Source organism: Diabrotica virgifera, chromosome 6, assembly GCF_917563875.1.
Source record: "Diabrotica virgifera virgifera chromosome 6, PGI_DIABVI_V3a".
NCBI lineage: Eukaryota > Metazoa > Arthropoda > Insecta > Coleoptera > Chrysomelidae > Diabrotica > Diabrotica virgifera.
The window spans coordinates 90,389,999-90,409,650 of NC_065448.1; the positions used below are offsets into that span (position 1 = coordinate 90,389,999).

Genomic DNA, 19,652 nt, shown 5'->3' on the forward strand with positions numbered 1-19,652 from the left:
AATGAATGGACTAAAGTGACATTTCTTGTATTGCACCAAAACATGCAATAGCTCCTAACCAATCCATTCCTCGGCTAAAAACTAAACCCGCACCTGAGGTTTGTGGAAGTCAGAGAGCTGTTCGACTAATACATTTTGAAAGGACAAAACCTCAAGGTTTATCAGAAATCCAGATCCGAAGCGAATGTTCACACCAACTAAAACTGTGACTCCATCTGTGCCTGTTTTTCTGTAGCTCTAAGGGAAAAGCAGAGACATTCTCGGTATTTTAGGATGGAATGGATTCATGGAAGCTGTGAGAAGAGACATACCATATTCATATTATGAACTAACATTTATTACACAGGCCTACAGTGTTTTTGGTGCCAAAGTGTTTAGAGCTGATTTTAGGTATATTTGGGGTGCTGATTCCGAATATGGCTTTATGGTATATATGGATATACTAAATTGAAATAAAAACCACACAATTAAAAAATACGTATATTTTAAGCCATTTCATTATCATCGTCCAGTCCTTTGCGTCCACTGCTGGACATAGGCTTCCCTCATTTTTGTCCATTGTGCTCCATTTTGAGCACTTTGCATCCAATTTCTTGACATTTTTTTGAGATCGTCAGTCCAACGAGTAGGGGGTCTTCCTCTACTACTTTTGTCTAATCTCGGCCTCCACTCAAGTAATCTCTTCGTCCACCTCCCATTCCTGATTCGGGCGACGTGCACGGCCCAGTTGCACTTGAGGGTGGCAATTCGGGAAATTACATCGGTAACTCATGTTCTTAGTCTTAATTGTTAATCTCCAACTCGGTCACGAAGCGACATACTCAGCATTGACCTTTCACTTTCCTCTGAGCTGTTTGCAGCATTTTAGAAGTTGTAGCTGTCAATGTCAAAGTTTCGGCACCACAGGCAACACACATTGGTCACATGTTTTACGTTTTAAAGAAATTGGTATATCGCTTTTAAAGATGTCTTTGAGTTTTCCATAGGCTGCCCCTGCCCATGCTAGGTTTATTCTTCTTCGTAGTTCGCATGTTGGGTTGTCTCTTGTGATCTTTATTTCGTGTCCAAAATATATGTATTTTTCTTCTAGCTCTACTTCGTTGTCTCCAATATTGATATTTCCGCTAGGTAATAGGTTTGTCATGAATTTTGTTTTGGAGTTGTTTATTTTAAGACCTACACTGGCACACACTAACTGAAGTTCATGTAGCATTGCACATATCTCCTTGAGGTTGTCAGAGAACAAAACTATGTCGTCTGCGAATTAATCCATTTAACTACAATAAAACCCTGTGTACAATGAAACAGATATACAATTAGTTTTGAGAAAAAACTAACAAAATAGAAAAAAACTTTACTTCACGTAACGAAAGCTTAGCTTGCGTTGATTTCCTGGAATGAACTTTAAACAGCCTCTCTTAAAACCCCAGCAAAAATCTGCCACCATATGGGTGTCCATCTTCCTTGGTAGCGGTCCTCAATAGTTTTTATCTCTAGGTGAAGTCTCTCACCTTGCTCCTCACTTGTGTCACCTAAGTTTTCAGGGAAACGGACCAGGTGGGTGTGAAAATAGTTGACTTTGATGCTCATATTCCATCCAAGTGATTGGAAGTTATTCAGCAAACGGTTTACCAGCTCAGCATAGTTTTTACTTTTGTGATTTCCCAGAAAATTTTTCATAATGTCCACAAATGAAAACCGAGCTTTTTTCTCTTCCTCATTCATTGACCCCACAAAAGCCGGATCCTTTTTAAGAAGTCTGACCTGTGCTCCATCAAATATTCCAGCTTTAAGTTTTTCCATACTTATCTGGGACAGCTTCCTTTCTATGTAGGCGAAGCATGGTCCATGGGCTATGAGCCATTATTAGATGGAGGCTGAATGGGTTTACAAGTGGTAAATGTATCATTTTAAAAGTTTAAAAATACTCTTCAAGCTGTTTTATTTCCTTATAAAATAGTAATGTAACGACATTAAAGTATTATTTCTTCCATAAATAAGGCATAATACAGTGAGAACAACAAATATATACTGAGGAATAAGTTTAATTAACAATGTATATTCCTTTGAATAGCATACTCTTCATTATCTCAAATATTAAAACTCTAATTTCGGAATTTGTCATATCCATAAAACTAGAGCTGATACAAAAAAACGAAATCCATATTTCGATTTATCGCCCCTAATATAGTAAAAATCAGCTTAAAGATTCACGGCACCAAAACAATTTTTTTTTCTGTAGGCCTGTGTTATTATTTGTACAGAAAACTAGGAGAAATTTATCAAATGACAGTATTCTAATAAAAACTAAAGTTTTGGAATGTAAAAAGTGGGTTTTGAAGAGACCGTTAAAAATTGTCAATTTTCAACTTGAACTTTAGACCGAACCGTTCGTCTGAAAAAAAAGTAAATACTGATATTTGTAGATAATTTTAAGTACTTTAATTTCTGTTGACAGACCGTTTACTAAAAGTTAATAATTTTCGAGTTTTGAGCAAAAAAGCGGAAAAAAGCTGAAATTTTTCGATTTTCTCGCGATTTTTTCAATGTTCCGGCAAGAAATTTTGTCCGCAAACCTCATATTCGGATTCAGCAGCCCAAAATCCCTATATAATGAAAGAAATCAGAACTACCCCAAAACTTTCCCACTAGAGAGCTCTTAGAGTACAAATTCACTGAATCAAATAGCAAGAATAATATAAAGCTATATAAATATTTAAACTTACAAAACAAGAAGAGACCAAAAGCTAAGATTGGTGCCAAAATATGTAAGAAACATTACGAAGCGTTATGTAAAGCTAGAGAACGCACATACGAACTCACAGAAGAAACATACCTTGATGATAAAAACGAAATTGAATATCAGTCATATTATGAGGGTTTTTTTATGTGTGATAAGAAATCTAAAGCAAAACAAAGCAGCAGACCCAGACGAAATCCCAAACGAGCTAATAAAACTAGGCGGAGAAGAACTGCAACGAAAAATATACGACCTAATAATAAGAATTTGGGTAGAAGAAAGAATATCCGAAGAATGGAAAACATTGGAAACAGTGGATATTTTTTATTCTAAAAAGGTGACTCCACACAATGCAATAACTATAGAGTAACATTGTTACACAGCTGCTACAAAATATTGGTAATGATATTATTAATCAGATACTGATAGAGACTCTCATAATACATTGGAATTGAAATAGGAGACAACCGGCAGGGATTTAGAGAGGAAAGGTCAATAATAGATGTAATACACATAATCACACAGTCAACTGAGACATTTTACGAACATGATATCGACTTACACATCCTTTTCAAAGATTTTAAGCCAGCATTTGACAGCCAAATAACATCGACGTCGCAACTTGTGGCAAACACTGACAGCATAGCATTGATTAGCAGAAACCTAAATAGTTTAAAAAAGCATTTGCGAAGTTGTACCAAGAAACATCCAAAAGTGGTTTGGCAATAAATCAAAACAAAATAAAATACCTAATATGCTCAAGAAAAAATACAGTTAATGTGACAAGGTTAAATATTGCCGACTATGAGTTTGAAAAGGTAAAACACTTTAAATATCTTGGGTTCTCAGTTAATGGAAGTTGTTCGAATAATTATTCGACCATGTAAAATGATAAATATTTTTAAAAGTATTTTTGAAATGCAACACTGTCAACAGTGCAAATGTAAGGACAAGTGTTTAGTTTTTAATGTGTGTGTGCCTAAAAGACCATATGTTGCAAAAAGAACTTATTCTTCAAGATAGGAGAGCACCCGCTCTCACCCTCTCAGTGGGTTCTCAGCCCTGATCAAGGCAACATCCCGTCGCCCAGGGTCAGAGCAGTGTGTCACAGTCAGTCCGAGGTGGATGCGACACACCTGTCGCTCCCTCAACACGTTCCGTCAAGGAAGTTTACAGTGTCTCAAAAGTGAAACGTGTGTTCGGTGCTCCAGTACGAGGTGTTTGCAACACACTGTTGTCCCCTCAAAAGATTTCGCCAAGGCATCATCACTCACCTGTTCTCAAACCCAAGTAAGAAGAAGACGCAACACTCCGTTGCCTTCACCCACACCGTTGCCACATCGCCTGCTCAGCCTAGACAGTGGTGGAATTTTGGACAGACAATATCATTGTAGTTCGTAAGTACTTATTCTAGTTATATGTAGTAGTTTTCTCTCGATCAACACTAGTGTTGCATCCACGCATTTTTGTTTTCTGTATGTTCTCTTTTTCTCCGGTTTGTTCTTACTCTATTTTGTATATATCTCCTCTCAATAAATAGTTAGTACTCGTTAATGACACCTCCTTTAAACCTTAGTGTTTAAACATCCCTCTCCCACCCCCTTTATTACAGGTACAGGTAGATATCCTCATATATTATATTTAGAACCAGCACCAATAGTAGTAGTCATTCTCTTTGTTTAGGCGGTTCTATTGTTCTTTATGACGTCCTATTGTCATCTTGTGATAGCTATTATCTCAACAGAAGTAGTGAGAGAAGAATGGTAATCAATGAAAGAATCCTGGCAGGAAACAGAAACTACTGGAAATAGAACAACTTCCTCAAAGATAAGAAGCTTACTCTGAATATTAAACTGAAAATTTACAGCAATTAGACCAGAAACCACATACAGTGCTGAAGTAATATGTCTGACACCGAAAGATGAAGAACAATTGAGGATCCTAGAGCAAAAAATAATTCGGAGAATAGCAGGCCTACTAAACTTAGGTAATAATGAATTTGGTGAACTACGAAGTAAGAGAACTTTTGAAAGGAGAAACAGATGGATGGGGCATATAGAAAGGAAAAATCCAAAAGCAGTTATCAAGAAAATCAGCAAATGGAAACGAGTATCAGGCAGACCACGGGGAAGACCTAAAAGCAGATGGGAATTAGAAAATGGGTAACCGTAAGCAGAAACAGTAACGAATGAAGGATTATTGTAAAAGATGCCAAGTTACACAACCAATAATAATTGTAAAAATAAAATGTTATACCGCATTTACACTCAGTCCTCTTGGACAGGGAAGTGGGCAGCGTGAATGCGTAAATAGCTCACTCGCGCTGCTGCTGCTCATGGTACTGCCATTGCACGGCGCTCCCCAAAAAGTCGGTTTTCGTGATGGAGGTCAAAGGACTGGCAGCGCGAGCGCGAGTAAGTATTCACTTGCCGCCGGCAAAGCGGCAAGTGAGTAAGTGAGCAAGGCGATGCTGTCGTCACATTCCATTCTTGAGAGTCGTTCGGTAAATGAGTTGTGAGGACATTGGCGAGGAACTGATGTGAACACCTCACTCGCGTCGATATCGTATTTCAGGCAATATTTCCGGCAGCGGCAACAGCAGTGGCAATGGCTGAGTATAAATCCGGCATTAATGCGGGCTCCCCGCGACAATTGCTTTGGAAGAACCCAAAAAGGGAGGCAATCGTTCCGCTGGGAGTGTAGATGCTATGATGGTGATTATGAACAATATTTAAAACATACAAATTTTGGTTATAAATACCTTTCATCGTCTACACTTTCCATTACACCCATCATTATTACGGTAATAACGCACGAGCACCGTTGAACTTGATATAAAACACTAACTTCGTACGCGACGTAACATCGACTGAATAATAATTATTAACGCGAAACTTTTAATTTATGTATGGATGGATGTGAATGTCGACATCTATAAGATTTAAAAAAACCTGAATGAGTATTACAGGGTTATCCTATCTTCTGTTGTCAAAATGGTTTTTTATTATGTTTTGTTTTGAATGGCGATGGACGATGGTGTAAGTAATTAAATCCAAAGATGCTAGCCATAAAATATTGTTCAACATCCCTTATAAAGCAAAGTGTATTTTTTAAATAATTTTTATTGTCTAACAATAAAGCACTGAAAACGTTTGTTTTCTATGCTTCCACAAAATTTATTATAACTATGTGACTACAGCTGTTTCAGCAGAGTGCCTTTCTCAAGTGATTACTATGCGTTTGCCTTTTTAAAGTATTTAACTGATGAGGTTGAGGAGTGGGGAGCTGTTTTTCTCGAAATGGTCATTCAGAATTATATCTGTATTTTTTAATTTATTAATTTCCATAGATTCTAATAAAGATTGCTTAAGGCCTTTATTTTGAATATGCGGAATTTGAAACTCTTCATTAAAAGAATGATTATGACCTAGAAGGTGAAGGGCGTATGTAGAAGTGTCTGTTTTTCTATTGTTGAAAGCCCTTTTGTGTTGTGCTATCCGTTTGTCAAACATTCTGCCAGTTTGACCGATGTAAGTTTTAGGACAGTCATCACAAGTTAGTTTGTAGACACCACTCTGTAGTTGCTTTCTCTTTCGGCTCTTATTGTTCTTAATATATTTGCTGAAGTTGTTGTTAGTTCTGAAAGCTGGTGTTATTCCTTTCTTTTTTATGTATCTGGCTATTTTTGTTTTTATCTTGCCAGTATATGTGATAGAGCAGATGGTACTGGGTTCTTTCTAAGGTGGTGGATAGACTAATTTCAGGGCTTTCTTATGGAGTTTTTGGTTTAAAATTTTATTAATTGTTTGTTCATTATAGCCATTGTTTACTGCTATTTGTTTAATGATGTTCAGTTTTCAGAATTTATGTCAGTCTATGTATCATACTATGGTAGGCTGCTAATTTGTGTTGTGTAGGAGGGGATGATGAATTGTGAATGTATAGTTGTGTCAGTATGGGTAGGTTTATGATATACGGAGAACTCATCATATGTTTGTTCACAGTCACATAGTTATAATAAATTTTGTGGGAGTATATAAAACAAACGTTTTCAGTGTTTTATTGTTAGATAAAATGAACTTCCATCAAGTAACGGTCGAATTTATCAATTTTTATTGTATTATATAAACTACAAGCCATTGGCGTTTCTTGTATATGGTAATGTTTAACATAAAATTTAGATTAATAAATAAATTCATTATTTTTCAGCAATCACAAATTCCTACTGAAAAAACTGGTGTTGGTTATTCCAAGAACATACGACTGTTTTGGATTATCGCGACAACGAATATTTTAGTGCCCAACATAAAAAATACGAAAGTAAATTGCTCTAATAATTATTAAAGTAAACAACAACGTAATTTGCAAATTACTTTGGTTCTTCATATTTTGCACAGTAAAATATTCGTTGTCGCGATAATTTAAAATAGTCGTATATTCGTGGAATGGGGTATAGCTACAGTACATTAGGGGCAGTACATTAGGGGCCGTCCATTAATCACGTGATGTTTTTTTTGGCATTTTTTAACCCCCCTCCCCCTTGGTGATACGGGTCTCGGTGAATTCTTAACTATTTTAATCCCCCATCCTAATTACAGGCCAACTCGTAACTCTGGCGCGCAGGTAATTCTTCGATAACCCACTAACTACTGGGGAATTAGTAACTTTCATTTTTAAGTTATGTTGATAATTTAATACCGGTATTCCAGGTATGTACTTGTAAAAATTACTCTCTTTGAAGGTGGTGTAAAAGGTATTCATCATTTATGTATTGTCTCTTGGAAGAGTTACTAGAGAAAATCCAAATAAATTTTGTGAAAATTACTGAAATTCTTGTAACAGATAACAGATTTCGTAATGAGTGCACGTGGGTGTAAGTTATTGGTGGTAAATAATTTTAAATTTCAATTAAAGAAAGTGCTAAAAAGTGGAAAACATTTATGGTACTGTTGTGCATCTGGTTGCAAGGCAACCTGTTATAACGACGGAATCATACGGCCTGCTATCATAGGCCCCTATTCTCATTTAAAAAAATCATCGATTGCGTCATCACGCCCAGATGGATGACGTCACTAGTATGATATGTATACCAAAGAATTAGAATTTAAAAATAAAAATTGACCTACATATTTCGGGATTTATCTCCAGAGACGCCCATTCTCGAGAAAATGAATTTATTCCAACTAAAACGTCCTCACTGTATTTTTTTATAAGCCAAAAAATTGTTTTTCTACGAGCGTGCAAAAATGTCTACTTTAATGTGTTACTTTTCCGCACGCGGTTTTTACTTTTACGCACGCGTGTTAATTTAGATATGTTAATATGGCCTTAAAGTAATTATAATACATGCAATAAACTAATATTTAGATATGTTTAAGAGGAAACAGTAGCGATCAACAGGTAGCGAAAACGCGTTCCAAGATTGCGGCTGTAATTTTGAATATTTTTTCGAGATATTTGGCACACGCATTCGTAATATAATAAAGAATGGCGGTACAGAGCCCAATTTGAAAATATATTAATGTGTGGAAAACGAGCCTGTACCGCCATTAAGAAGAACAGAAAAATACACTTTCTTCAAATAAACTTTTTTATCCGATGCCTAGATTTTGTGTCATTTTGGAACTACTAAAATGTTTTATTTCATTAGTAGTTCCAAAATGACACAAAATCTAGGCATCGGATAAAAAAGTTTATTTGAAGAAAGTGTATTTTTTTGTTCTTCTTAATGGCGGTACAGGCTCGTTTTTTTTTAATATTATATTCAATTACAAATTAATTTCCACATATTAATATATTTTTCAAATTGGGCTCTGTACCGCCATTCTTTATTATATTACGAATACGTGTGCCAAATATCTCGAAAAAATATTCAAAATTACAGCCACAATCTTGGAACGCGTTTTGGCTACCTGTTGATCGCTACTGTATCACCGCGACAATTCGATGAAATAAAATTATTTTGACATAATATTCGAAAGTCAAATCGGTAGACAATAACAGTCACAATAAGAGTTTTGAATTATCGTCATGGAAACCACGATCGTTTTGACAACCTTGTCAAAGAATTAATTTGTGTATGTATTTTCATATTAAATTAATTAATTAATTAAGATTTGGTAATTTTTTAAAGACTCTTAGAAAAAATATTGTTTCTAACTCTTGCAGAAAGTCTCTTTTCTGCAACTCGACTGCTTGCCGAACTCCCGCTTCGCGTCGTTCGGCAAACTGCAGTCGCGTGCGGAAAAGAATGACTTTCTGCACTTGTTAGGAAAATAACTCTTATAACTTTAAAAACAGTGCTGAGGCCGCTTAGATAATCCGATTTTAATTCTGTAAAGTGTATTAGATCGGTAGGGAGCCTCTTTATATGTCAAAAAATTAGCAAACTTCTAAATGGTCTACTTTCTGTTCAGAAAGTTTTTAAAAAATTTGAACTTTTTTAAAAAAATTTAGATTGCAAAATTATTATGCAAAATCTATCAGGTAGATTTTAATGAAATTTGGTGGAAGATTTAAGTATGTTATAAGGATTTTCTGTGCGAATTACGAAGGTTCTAAGTGCATCCAAAGTTGTTGAAAAACACTGAATAAAAAGAGGCTTATTTTGCCCCCTTATTTTGTATTTATTGGTATTTTGCAGAAAGGGTAATAATTTAAGACATTTTTAACTAGTCGTATATTATAAAAAATTCAATTATCTTTACTTTAATTCCCTACGACCTTGCTCCAAAATGAATCGTTTTAAAGTTATAAGCAAACAATGTAGGAAAAAATTAATGTTTTTCGAAATTTTTAAATATTTTAATTTTTTTATTAATGTTCCGGGCATATTTGAGAAGGAGCATAAGTCAATTATTATTATTGAAGTTGTCACCTAACTTTATCTGCAAAAATCCGAATGCCACCTCGCACATCCACAAATAGACGTTTTATACAGATCCGCCCTGGTCTATACATATAATATTGTTTCAATCAAAAGAGATTTCAATTTTTGTTATATCAATGTTGTTTTTATAAGTACATATAATACACAACATGTTTTTAAGCAAACCAAGAACCACTCGCTTACATAATAATAGGCTATGTGCTCCGTGTTGGCTTAATCCGTTACTGTTCAAATTTATTTCTTACCTTTTAACCTAACAACTACGTGGGGTATTAGAATTAAACAATGGTTTCGAATTCACCTGTATAAAGTTGCGAGTTGTTCAGGTAGTAGAAAAGTTACGAATTGGCCGGTGTACATTTTGATTTAAAAAAGTTTGTCATTAAGAGTTACGAGTTGGCGCGTGTCCGGTGATACATGGTGAGGTTTAAAACTAACCCCCTCTACTCCTATATCACGTGTATTTTTAGTATCTACAAAAAATATATTTTTTAAATAATTGTAAAATACACATTATCTAATTTTATTATAAAAAATTAAAGACCACAATAATAACGTTTAGAGGTAGACAGAAAGGTTGCAGGTTATTTTTGACTGACATAAAATAATGAAAGAAATGCGAGAAGCTTTTGTACTAAATTAGTATTATATTACTAAATATATTATACATAATATGTAATTATCATGCAAATAAGTTAATGATATTATCATCCCCAGCAATTTTATTTCATATAATATTAAAATAAAGAATTCAAAATGGCACGAATTAAAAGGTATGTTTTGAATTTAAGTAATATTTAAGATACACTTCAGTCCACGAGTCTTTACCCGTGCGTCATTAATAGAAATAGAAATATTTATTCATCCTTTTAAGACATTTTTACAAATGTATAGGACAGGTAATACCTGGCGAGATAAAACACATATTTTTGATAACTCAAATTTTAACCCTAAGTAGCTACCTATTTCTTTTGATTTGGTATTTAGGTCCAATAGTATCTCTGCAATTCTTCTCTGTCTTTTGCTATTAGCGTAACATCATCGGCAAATCTCAGATGGTTTAGGTTTTCGCCGTCTATCGTCACTCCTTTATTTGCCCATTCTAAAGTTCAAAACATATCTTCTAGATTCTAGACGATCTAGAACTAAGGTAAATACATAGTTTGGGTGAGATAGAATCTCCTTGTCTAACCCTCCTTTGCAGTTTTATCTTTTCTGTTTATCTTTTTCTGTTTTTCCTTCTGTTTTTATTTGCGATGTTTCATTGTCATGTATATACTTATCTAATGATTTTTGAATATCGGTCATCAACTCTATTGTTGCTTAAGGCTGGAGATTGCAATTGCTGGATCCAGCATCCAGCAATCCAGCTGGAGCCAGCGCTTTTTTTACATGCTCGATCCAGCAAACCGTGCTGGATCCAGCAGCGCGGATCCGCAAACGTGTCAAATTCAAAATAAGTTACTTAATGTCTTCATTAGCCTCTTTATTCAAAGACGTGAGTTTGCTCATTTATTTATGTTTGCTCAAAGCTTTATTCAAACTTGCCATTCTATCGCGCTGGCAGTAGCTCAATATGCTGGAAAGTTTCTATAGCTTACAAGTTTGCATCAATAAAGCGTTGATATACATTGATTCTGCGATAAAATTCTCTGCTGGCGAGTGGTCAATTATCAATGAGTTAACTGCCACTTTCAACCGGCTGTAGAAGCTCTTTGCAGAATAGAGTCCACTTTGATAACGGCCGACAAAACCATGAAATTTGCCTTAGACAAACTAAATAGCCAGGACTCTAGCCTTAATGCCGATCTATCGGAAGCACTACGCAACAGAATCACGGAACGGCGTCTTTATGAGATTACAGGTACATTAGTGTATTTACAAAATCAAAAAAGTATGACGCAGGACTAAACAATCCTGGTTACTTCCCCATGCTGAAAAAGAATGCAATGCGAGAAGAGATGAAAAATTTGTTGATTCGTACAAATTAACAAGTAACTGTGGAACCAGTGCAAGAGATAATGGAAGAAGACGGGCTAACTAATCCGGAGTCCGGGAATTTTACTTTGGAACAAGAACTTGAGATTGAATTGAAACGAGAAAAAGAAAACATTTATAGCCAAAAAAAACTGGTTCTCAAAAAGATTACGAAAAGATTTTGGAAAAGGAAATGGAGGTTTATGATACCGAAGGAGTGAAAGGCGATCGTAAGTCAATGGTCTATGACTATTTGATGACCTTATAACCGACCAGCACAGAGGCCGGGAGGGCCTTCTCCGCAACCGGCTATATGTGCAGTTCTGTGCGAAGTAGGTAAGGCCTATGTTTTAAGGTATCACGTTCAAAAAACTAAACAATTAATGTTTTTGTTGTTTAGACATTTAGCATAGAGACAAAAAAACATTAAACTCGTGTTTTTATTTTGATTCCACATTTTGCTGGATCCGCGCTGTATCCATCTGGATTCAGGCCAATCTTGCAAAAATCCAGCTGGATTAAAAATGCTGCTGGATTGCAATCCCTACTTAAGGTATTAAGGATTGCCCAAATTTTTATTGAGTCTACCTCTACACCACACCTCACACATATTTATCAAGTGGCGAATTTCGAAGTAATAGACAAATTTTTATAATTAGGCTCACTTTAACTCACTTATGCCCTTATTGATACATGATTAATACCCTTATTTTTCCCACTTGCCCATAAGTACTAGATGAACCACCTAAAAAAACCGATAGAAATAAGATGAAAACTTAGAAATGTGGTCTACACAAGAATTCTACTCGTGGTCTGGGAGAACACAGAACCAACCTGTCAATTCTGAAGCTTCATATAAAAGATAGGCTACTAAAAGAACTAAACGAAGCATATATAAATTTCTTCGGCCGCATAGACAGAAGAACGGGAACTATGGAACTATTAGTAGTAGACGAAAAGGTAGAAGACAGAAGACCGAGAGGTAAATGTCCAACACGATGGACAGACCAGATTAAGATTTTGGTGGGAAAATCCCTATTATGAAGCCGTCCATCTGACAGAAGATCGCAGCCAAATAGAGACAACAAGCTAGTAATATATTGAATGTCACCACGCATTGACAAGGGCTCATAGAATCAAGAGGAGAACCTGATTTGATTGAATGTAAATCCTAAAGGCACATATCCACTATGTTGGCTCCGTGATCCCTGCAACTGCTTCAATCAATACGGCATGCGCTCCTCTACGGACAAACGGGTACCGATTGCAGCACCGAGGCGGAACAAGCACTGTTGAACCGAAGGGGAGCGCTAAGGTATCCAAATCCACTATGTGGAGCAGTTGCAGGAGCGAGGAGCACCAACATAGTGGATACGTGCCTTACGCCCGGCGTAAATTGAACCTAAGCGAGACACAAGCTGCGCCGGCGGGACGGGTGACCCGTGTAGTTATTTTTCTAGCGCACCGCATATTAAACAAAAACCGACCCAACCGTTGGCGTTGGCTGCCGCTATGACGAATAGAGACGGGCAAAATTAGTGCGGAGATGTAACGGTTACTTTTGATACCGGTTCTTAGTGGTACTGAGTACAAATACTGATTACAAAATACTGGTGTATCTTAAAAAACTTTAAAGGCAACTTTAAATCGGTATTTCCATACTTCTAACTCGTAACGTTTTAAAAATATCTTACACGTCCCTAGTAGTCGTAGAGGTGTGACTTTCGAAAACATCGAATTTGGTCATAAGCGGGTGCACAAAAAGATATCTTACACTGAGTATTTTATTTCTGCACATAATACCTACATAATATTTAAAATAATCTTAGAGTTATTTAATAATCCCTCCGCTATAAGCATAAACAAAAATGTAATATGCCGACAAGTTGAATTTGAGGGTAATACGATATTTTTATCGATCACGGTTTTAAGCAACATGAATCATTTCTCACCTTATTTTTCTAATAATGTGTTATTGTAAAGGCATAACTTTGATTATTAATTTCGTATCGCCGCTTATTTAGTCTACCAAAAGTTATCAGAATTTAATGACAAAGACAAAGCAGTTTTCACTCGTGATTTGAACTATGCTAATATTTTGATTTATCACAATAAATTGTACTTAGGTACCATCCGTATTCATTTCAGATACGTCCATCTCGCAAACAAAAACAAGTAAAAATAAACAACTGGCAGTGAGTTACGCGTCACACGACCCAAGAAAACTGTACGCCAATGACAAACGTCCCCAAGCGAGACCTGCGAACGCATGCACTGATCGTAGGATGGGTTCAATTTGCGGTCTCTCACTTATAAGCGTGCTTCACAAAACTGTCCACACAGTTCGCCGGTGCAGGTTGTGTCTCGCTTAGGATCAATTTGCGCCGGGGCTTAATGTCAGGGATCTGATAATAAAACGTATTTAATCCTAGCTTATCTTGCTATTAAGTGTATGAGAAAACATAAAAATCATGAATTAAAAAATAGAGAACATATTTTAACAACTAGATACGATACTAATGGAAAATATAACACTAAAGTTGGATTTATAGTTTGACGTAGCGTAGACGTAGACGCAACGTAGACGTAAGAAACGGACTGGAGACGGAAGAAAATATTATGTCAATTTATAGATCGACGTAGCGGAATTTTTGCGCATGAGTAGAAAGAGTAAACAATGACTTAATAATTCTAATTCAACAACATAGCCTATAAATTATACGAACAGTAAACAAACTTTGTGTTTATTTATTTATACTTATACTATTATTTATTATAATATTTATCTGTTTTGTGTGTTACATGGATTAGGAAATAAACGAAAGTATGCTCTTTGGTGCCGCATGCCGTGGGATTTCCAACTATTTTGTTTCATTTCCTGGTCTTTAAATGTTTATTGGATTTACCTATCGTATAATATGTGTGGATAACCACGAATTAGGCTAATAAACAACTCATATTTATCTGATATATTGAAATGACTATGATATATTTTTATTAAATTAATAACTTAACATCCATTGTATTAACAAATAATTAACAAAATTCGAATATGTTGACAATCAACTTTTTACACAACACAAGGGATGAGGGGCGGGGCGGGTCCACTTTGAGTGACAGAACAAAATTCTGCCTTATGATTGGCCAGACGGAAGAAACGCACTGTAAAAGATGAAAGTTGGTCATCTCTTCCGTTACGTTACGTTTCTCTTACGTTCCGTCAGGCGCTTGCGTTCATTTATAAACACGAGTACACAAAATTCGGTGTTGATCTTTTCCAGTGCGTCTCCGTTGCGTCTACGTCTACGCTACGTCAAACTATAAATCCAACTTAAATTTCATAAAACAACAACTGAAAATCATTGTCCACTTATACCCTCAGAAACAGTAACTACGATGGTATATTTTATAAAGTTTCATGCATTTTTATTCATGATATACATAATTATGTTAAATTGTCTGTGAAAATGCAGATAATCATCTAAATTTATCACAGAAACCAATTTCGTAACTACTACTTCGTATAAATGTATTAAAAATCTGGTTTACACTGGTATACTAATTAGCTATAAAAATTTCCGTCAACTAACCGCAAATTTTTAAATAGCCATTATTGTGTATAATGGCTATATTATACATAAATATTTATATCATAAATATTTCTTAATAATAATTTCAGCTGCTTTTGTTTATTAGGCTAGGTTAGTTGTATAGACCAGGGCATTTAGAACAAAATATCGATTTTTTAATACAGCGCCAATCGACTTACAACTTTTTGCATTGTGTTCCGGATGACTTCAGGAAAATAGTCTACAATAGAAAAATAGGTGAAAATGCATAATTGCATATACAGTGCACAAAATGCATCCAAAAGTGCATAAACATTAGGGTGGAGCGAAAAAATCGATTTTCAAATAATAATTTGCCTATATGCGGAAAAGTGGCCTAGGACTGAATCTTAACTTGTGTTAAAATCTTTGCTTAATCGGATGTTATTTAGTGGTGCCCCCACCCACATTTGTGAATAGACGCTTTCTCTTGCTTAGTAAAAAATTCTGCTATAATTTATTTAATCTGACTCATTTATATCGGCAGTTCAGACATATATTTTACATTTTAAAGTAGAAGGCTTTAAAATGATTTTGCCAATATTTATGAGTTGCGTTTCTGGGACTACTTTACTGAAAGATAGTTCATTCGATTACATGAAATCAACCATAACTCAGGAATATCCGTCGCAAAAAATCATAGCATGTGATCTGTCTTTAAAAAGACAACCAAATGCAACGGTGACAGTAAAATTCTCATGAATTAAAACTAAAATCATTTTTTAAGTTAAATTGTGGCTTATTTCCCATTTAGAATAGTTGATTACCGAAGAACATATTGTAACATATTGTGTTAGTTTCAGAACCAAACTCTGGGTATTTTGGACATCTTAGTTTACAATCTGGTTCGGCAAAAAATATTGCAGACAATTTATTCAATTTCTTAAAATCGAAATGTGACTTTTCTACTTTGGTTGCAATTGGATGCGATGGAACAGCGGTAAATACTGGCGTTCACAATGGTGCATTTCGCAAATTAGAACTTCAAATTAAGAAACCATTACAGTGGTTCTCTTTGTCTTTTAGATGGAAACGAGCTACCATTACCACATTAGATGAAGTATTTAGATGGAGAAACCGCAGGATCTACCGGATTTTCGGGTGAAATAAAAAAGCTTTTAGAAATTTGTGAAACCCTACCTGTTTTTGAATTTCGAAAAATTCAAAGTGAACTTCCTGAAGTAGATATTAATACATTAAGTACAGACCAAAAATATTTGTACGAAATAAGCAAAGCTGTAAGTAATGGTACCATTCAGAAAGCTTAAAATATCGACAACCGGTAAAGATGGCATATTCGAGATGGATTACAACAGCAAACAGACTTTATGTAGGAACTTTAAATCTGTCTACCGATTTAAATTTTGGCAACTTATCTGCAAAATGTGTATGTTCCCACTTGGTTTTCAATCAAAGTAAAGCTAGAAGTTAAATATGGGCCAATTCATTTATTTAATATGATTCAATTCTCGCAACATTTATCACTAAAACTAAAGAAAATAGTGAACAAAGTCATTCAAGGTAATGGATATTTTGCACATCCAGAGAATATTCTCGTAGCCATGTTGGGTGATAAACGAGCCCACATCCGAGAGCTAGGTTTGAGGCGCATATTAAAGTCTAAGAATGGGCAAGAAACCAAGGAAATTCGCCAGTTTAAAATTCCAACTATAAGTTTTGGAGCCAGAGTATTTTGACTTAATTAATTGGCAAACTAGTGTAATATCAGAACCACCAATAACAAAAGTATTGTCAACAGATGAACTTAGAAAAATGATTGATGGCACGACTTTAAATAAATTTGAAATTCCTAAATTTCCTTTTCATTCGCAAGCAGTGGAAAGATGTGTCAAACTAGAGACAGAAGCATCATTATTGGTTTGTGGAGCTGAAGCAAGAGATGGATTCATAAGAAATCGAGTTTTATCAAGACAAGTATTACCTAAGTTTGAAACAAAATCCGATTTTTTTCAAACTTTACAGTAAATAATTAAATAAACTATGTTGTAGTAAGTTCTCAGTTGTAAACAAGCAAAAACAACATTAATATAAAATAAAAATGTTATTTTTTTTTTCAATAATTTTTTTTATTTCTAAATTTTTTAAGTTCTGGGGGCACCGGAAGATATCGTTCTATAAATTCCAAATTTTGGATAACGTTTTGCAATAATATCTAACCACTTTTCCGCATTTAGGACATATCAATTAGTAAAAAAAATTGTTTTTCCTTGTTTTCGCCCCACCCTAATAAACATGTCTAAGTCAGTCTATTAACAGAAAAAAATAAGAACAAAAATTATAAATCCAAAAAATCGAAATAAGAAAATTAAGGAAAAAAATTAAAATCAATAATTTTAGGAGCCAACAAGGAAACTTCTACAGAAGAACTGAGGTAATGACTTTACAAAACGATATTTGGTTAAAAAATTATTTTTAACTATTTTTGGTGCACATTAAAAGTAAAAGTCTTCACCTTTCATACGGTACCAGTAGCGGCGTTATCTAACTGCTCCACGAACTACCTGGGCCCATTAATCCCAAGTACCTGCTGCTCCATCGCCGAGAAAGTTGGGGATTAAGTCTTAATAACCGGAAATTCCAAACTTGATTATAGTTGAAAGTAAGAATATAAATATTTTCAGTTATTCACTTCAGCTGCAAGTATTACGGTATAGTGGCCGGTTTTGTCCGTTAGTGTTTAACTTTTAAATGGCGAATCCAACGACTATGTTTAGTCAAAAGGTAGAACTTTTATTAATAATTAATGAATATAAATATTCAAAGGCCCATATCTCCAAAGATGAAAAAGTGTACACAAAGGAAGTGGCGATGCATCAAAAAAGGGTGTCAAGAAAAAGTGTACACAAAGGAAGGTGATGAAAATTACGTTATTCTTGAAAAAGCATCGGTGTAGCATAATCATGCTCCAGATATCCACGTTGACCGGCAAATTTTTAGTACTTCTACAAAGAGGAACGCTGTAGAAGATATATGTGAAAGACCTTTAAAGATTGTCCACAAGGAATTAAGGAAGGAAAATTTCAGCAATTTACCGCTAACGACGAAATACATTTCTTGCGTTCGAAGAAATATCTATGCTGCAAGACGAAAATCCACACCATCATTGCCCAAGTCACAGGAGGAAGCTCTACAAGTGTTACTGAAGTTAAATTTAAAAACAAATACAGGTGAAAACTTTTAATTATATACGAAAAATATTTCCGCAATTTTTAATTGTTTCACAAATCTTTGTTTTTTGTGTAATGTAGATTCTTTGTACGTAGATGGAACTTTTCAATACTGTTCTAAATGTTCTAAATTTTTGTCAGATGTTTACTATACATGGCTACAAAAATGGTTTTTATGTTCCTCTAGTATTTTGTTTGTTACCAAATAAATCACAGCAATCGTATAAAAGTACTTTTGATACATTAATAACAATATAATATATAGATTTGAATTTAAATTTCAAACCGAAGCGAATAATTTCTGATTTTGAAATAGCAAATCAAAATGCAGCCAAGTTAGTGTGGCCCGACATTATTAATTTTTGTTGCAAATTTCATTTAACACAAAATTGGTACCGAAAAATTCAAAATTTAGGTTTGTCCTCGGAATATAAATATCAAACTGTTATTGGAAAATATTTAAAATTGTTTTTCGGCATTCCTTATTTAGATCCAAATGATGTTGGTGACTTTTTTCTGATGAACTTTTTAATATTTTGCCAGAAGATGACTGAGTTTTGCAATTTTGTGATTACCTAGTTGATAATTATTTAACGGAAGATTCAACATTTCCACCTTACATGTCGGCTTCAACTTCATCATCTCATGATGAATGATCTCATCATTTACTACAAACGCATGTGAATCATTTCACTCGAAATTTAACGAATGTTTTTATAAATCACATCCTGACATATTTAAATTTACAGACAATTTGTTAAATTTTCAAGCAGAAGTATACGTGAAAATTACACATAATTTCGATAATTTTTGATAATTTCCCGTCGTCAAGTATATTACGTCAGATGCCCTTCGTTGCTACGAAAAAATACATTCAGTGACATTAATGACAATTAATGTTTTAAAAATTATAAAAGTGATGAATTTCAACCGTGAAATATTTATAACAACTGTGTGTTTAATTGTACCAATTTGTATTTACATACATAAATTACAATAAAATTTTGGTTTTGAACAGTTTTATTCATGAAATAATCGCAACACATATTGCACTCGATCTCTAAAATTAATATAGAATTTTTGCCCTCGTGACACTTTGAAATGACAAAACTGTCAAAGTGATACTCGGGAAAAATTAAATAATTTTAGAGCTCTTGTGCAATTACTACTGAAAATATGCTAAATGTAAACATTACTAAATTAGACTTTATTAAGTCAGTTTGCAATTATTATGCAGCTAACTTTTAAAA

At 34.6% G+C, this 19,652-nt stretch overlaps 1 protein-coding gene across 4 annotated transcripts in view; it reads right to left on the reverse strand.

Annotated features, from left to right (window-relative positions):
- LOC114326889 (carbonic anhydrase) overlaps window positions 1-19,652 on the reverse strand; it is a 471,397-nt gene that overhangs the window by 329,723 nt on the left and 122,022 nt on the right. Inside the window, exon 1 of one of the 4 annotated variants that reach the window (XM_050652596.1) lies at window positions 5,502-5,615. The exons of the other annotated variants lie outside the window; for them this stretch is intronic. Coding sequence (XP_050508553.1) covers window positions 5,502-5,536 — 35 coding nt within the window. The 5' untranslated portion in view covers window positions 5,537-5,615. Of the gene's footprint in view, window positions 1-5,501; window positions 5,616-19,652 lie in introns of those variants that run through there. 4 annotated transcript variants of the gene reach the window in all.